This window comes from Vollenhovia emeryi, unplaced genomic scaffold (genome assembly GCF_000949405.1).
Source record: "Vollenhovia emeryi isolate VEMERY1.0 unplaced genomic scaffold, V.emery_V1.0 DF939292.1, whole genome shotgun sequence".
Classification (NCBI taxonomy): domain Eukaryota; kingdom Metazoa; phylum Arthropoda; class Insecta; order Hymenoptera; family Formicidae; genus Vollenhovia; species Vollenhovia emeryi.
In genome coordinates this window covers 132,047-136,414 of record NW_011967074.1, presented here as the reverse complement: position 1 = coordinate 136,414, position 4,368 = coordinate 132,047, and the positions used below count along the sequence as shown (strand labels likewise).

At 32.8% G+C, this 4,368-nt stretch overlaps 1 protein-coding gene across 8 annotated transcripts in view; it reads right to left on the bottom strand.

The window, feature by feature from the left end:
* Positions 1-2,304: 2,304 nt before the first annotated feature.
* Positions 2,305-4,368, bottom strand: part of LOC105559058 (glutamate receptor ionotropic, kainate 5-like) — a 53,025-nt gene continuing 50,961 nt past the window's right edge. For 7 of the 8 annotated variants that reach the window (XM_012007077.1, XM_012007078.1, XM_012007075.1 and 4 more), the window contains 3 exons: positions 3,615-3,809; positions 2,875-3,547; positions 2,306-2,382 (listed from right to left, as the gene is read on the bottom strand). In XM_012007077.1, the coding sequence (XP_011862467.1) occupies positions 3,460-3,547; positions 3,615-3,809 (283 nt within the window). In that variant the 3' untranslated portion in view covers positions 2,306-2,382; positions 2,875-3,459. Of the gene's footprint in view, positions 2,383-2,859; positions 3,548-3,614; positions 3,810-4,368 lie in introns of all 8 variants that reach the window. The other variant, XM_012007073.1, reaches the window with a different exon arrangement.

The window sequence follows — 4,368 nt, the reverse complement described above, 5'->3', positions numbered from 1 at the left end:
ATCGATATTGCCAGGCGAGGGGTGGGGACGCGAGACGCGGGAGCGGCGACGTAAGCTCGCCGGCAACGGCGCGCTGTCCCCCCCCCCCCTAGCCGGCCAATATCGATCGCCGGGCGGTCACATCCCGCCACGCGCTCGAATTGGACAGTGGGCAGGGCAAAGACGACGATTTTCGATAATTTATTACTCGTTAACTATTGCGAAAATTGCAAATGGTTCAGGACTTTTCCGTTCATCTCGATCCGTTCTACCTTCTCACGAGCTCTGGTACAAATATTATGACTCACCCTGTATATAGAATTAGCATAAAATAAAAATTATCGATATTATACAGCTGCAATAACAATGATGCTTTTAACAAACCTTTCTTTATTGTACTTTTTCTATTCTGTTTTTGGAACCAAGTTTAATATACCGCTTTTTAAATCACATTCTAGTGTCGCTAGGCTTTTCTCTTTATTGGATCCTGGAACTTGATTCCCTGAAAAGAAATTAATAGTAAAAGAAACGAATAATTATTATACTGATCTCGATTCAACAATATAACTTTAACATATTTTATTAAAAATTAGTTTTATTTTAAAATGTATTTAGGTTATTACCTTCACGTATGCACTTAGTAACGATTTTCTTGCAGTATAGTGGCAAAATTGTAGTTTCCTCGCAATATGACATACATCTTTCTTTTACTATAACATCATTTTCATCAATCTGTACAAACAATGATGTCATCATTCACAGTTAAACAATAAAAGAACCATGATAAAACTGCTTCAACCGCGATTTGATATTATTTTTGGATTTTTCTCACCGATCCCAATGATATCCAACGTAGGGACAATTCGGTGCATCTCACCTCTGAAAATGTCCGCAAAATTCCAGGATCAGAGGCATATTACAGTGAAACGGCCTGTCAAAAGACTGCGTGATTCAAATCGGGATATGGAGACTTCAGACTTAATTCTCTTTTATCTTTATAGCTCAAATGAACATGGACCTGTATTTCTGAATGTTTATTCGTACTTAAAATAATGACACCTCGATTCGAACCTCGCCGTTTCCAGATAAGTCACTTCACTGCTATGTCTCTGATCCTACAAGTTCGCGGACAACAAATTGTGGTCGAATATTTGGAGTAATTCCATCATGGTTCTTCAAAACTGAAATTTAAGCCACAACTTAACTTAACACATTATTTAAATATGTAATTTCATGTGGAATTTATTTTCTAGTTACTTCTATCAGTTGAATCACACGCTTTTACGTACTATTTTATTTGTTATTTAATATATACCACAAATTACTTTACTTATTTAATTATGAGATAAGATTTCTTTCAATTGATTTATAATAAAAAACAATGTTAATCTACCGACGAGATAATTATCTTTGATGGTAGATTTTGTCAAATAATATTATACATATATTGTAGAGTCAACAACGATACATAAAAATTTATAGCAAACGTTAATAAAATTAAGCCAGTTACGTTTAATCGCTCTATTTGCACGTATGTGTGTGAGTTTATTGTTATATAATTTCTATTTTATATATTTACGTACTATGCCGCGCTTCGACATTACACAAAACCACACTTCGGGCACTAATTCCGCATTCACTGCAAAATAAAGTACTTTGTTGTTACAATTTAAAAAGTATATGATTTCATAATTAAATTATGCGATCTTATAATAAACTTATAAAACCAATTTAGGAATAAATATTAGTTTAAACAAGTGTGTTTGGATTTTATTTATTGACTATATTGATTAATATAGTACGTCTTAGTTTAATATTTCTTTGTCAAAGGTAACCAAGGTTTAATAATAAATATTTAATGTGTAATAATCACCCGTAATATTTTCCTGTTTTATACATTCTCCTAACTGCTTGAACGTTTGTGTTACTTCATCGATGTCAAGTGCGTAAATTACCGTCTAAAGTTTAAAAGAAAAATTGATTATTTTCACGTATACATACTTAAACATTGTAGATGTCAAGATTATTAAAGATTCATAGTATAATTTCTTTTAGTAATAATAAATGATTAACAACTAACATTTACATGTGAGTATACAATATAACATGTATACTCGTATTTATTAATATCTATTAAAACATACATAATACATTTTTTCAGACAAGTTAAATTTAATTTTCATACTTGATATTTGTATATGAAATAAACTGTATTTAAAATGTGTTTAACAAATGCACTTAGTTAATTTTAATCTAAATCTTTGCTTTGTACTTACAGCTAACAGACACGTAACAAGCACGAAAGTCTTCATTTCAATATTCTTAAAATATTTTGTAAGATGTATGGTCACGAAAGACTTTCTCTGTACAGCGTACGGAGAACACCTCGGTAATGTCTTTATTCTAGAGAGGAATTAAATAACATTTGATCATTATTAATTGTAAATTTTGTTCCTATTAGTACATATCGACTGATTTCTTTCGCAAGGTCATATTTCAATTTTACAAAATTTTTATTTTTCTGCTTAAACGCTCATTTAGGATCAGATTGAGCGTACTAGTATTATCGTATTAGTGCAAATATATATATACTGACTATTTCTCTATGTTGGAGACAACACTAGCAATATAATTTTAAAACTAAACATTTCCTTTGCTTATTAGGCTTATTTATTCAGAGCGTTAATGTGCATTAATAATAAACGCGTCATGCTATGGGTAATACACAAACGCTCTTTTAACATATTAAATTAGAAACATATAATCTAAATGCTTTGTTACAATGTTTTTAACATGGCGATGTACAAGTTCCATTAAAGTGCATAAGGCTAAACATAGAATTATTTTCCTATATATTTTGGTACACTTATAACTTTGTACTTATCAAAAGAGAACCTGAGTGCCACTATTCTGTTCGAGAACGCAATCAGACTCCAATATCGTGATCGTATTTGTATGTATAAATTGCTGTGCTATGACGTCACAGTATTCTAGGCTCCATAAACGATATCATATGCAAATATTTTGATGTAAACCCTCATAAACTTACAAATTGGCAAGATTAAACAGTACGCACGTTTTGAAGATAAAATGAACAAGCGTTTCTAAGCATTGATATAATGGCGACTGAATTCGCGACTCAAGATAAATTTATTGAAATACACGTGCGGCACTCTCCCTTTATTTGAATTTTATCTTATTATATCAGTTTAGTTGAGTTTTGTATCTCGTTTGCATACAATCAAATAATAAATAATACTCTAACGACCAAATTTATTAAATTAGTATTATGATCTTTACATGTTACATACATTAATAACATTTTTGAGAGAGAGAGAGAAAGAGGGAGAGAGAGAGAGAGAGAGAGAGAGAGAGAGAGAGAGAGAGAGAGAGAGAGAGGGGGGGGGAAGTTTTTATAATGTTACATAATACGTGACATAACTGTGCTTCTTGTTATAAGATGTGCTGCTTCACAATAATCTAATCAATGTATTTGAGGGTACTAAGGTTCGCTCCTTCCGTCGCAGTTTCTTCTAGAACTGTCTGTTCTTTTATACTCCTACTTCGTCTGTAAAAGAAATGTAAGACAATACTAACGCGATGTGTATAAAAGGAAAAATTATCTTCTACGTTACATTTTGTGCCACAGCAACTCCAGTATAAACACGACTACACTAAGTAGCGTTCCGTAGCCCATTGCGACTATCGCAAAGTAGCACTCCGTGAAGCCGATGGTGATGAAGCCAGTCTGACTCGAGCACGTCGGCTTGTTTACGTACAAGCGATACTCATCGCGAAACATGAGCCCGTTTTCCCACAATTTCAAAGCTCTGAAAATATTTTTCTCGAATACTATACGAACACCGCAACTTATTCCAGATATTTTATACATGCACAACGCAATCATCTTCAAACTTAATCTTTATATACCTACAATTACTTTCAGTGGCACAATTAAATAGTTAATATTAAAAATTAAAAAGTAAGAAAGCATCAGTGCAAGTGCTCTTCACAGATATTTATTTTTTTTTAAATAGAGGAAACAGTTCTTTCATATATGTATAGTAGTTTCAATAGTTTCGTAAAAAATTTCTTCTTTCCAACAAAAGCATATTAGTTTAGAAATATAACACTTGAATTGCCAATTTGTCTACGTTATATTCTCGATTATACAGGGTGAGTCTTTCCATATCCGACAAAATTTTTGAGAAGGTAGAACGGATCGAGATGAACGGAAAAGTCCTGTACCATTTTGCAATTTTCGTAATAGTTAACGAATAATTAATTATTAAAAATCGTTGTCTTAGGCCGGCCTACCGCCCAATTCGAGCGCGTGGCGAGATGTGCGCATAGCAATATCGATCGCCGGGCGGTTACATCTTGCCACGC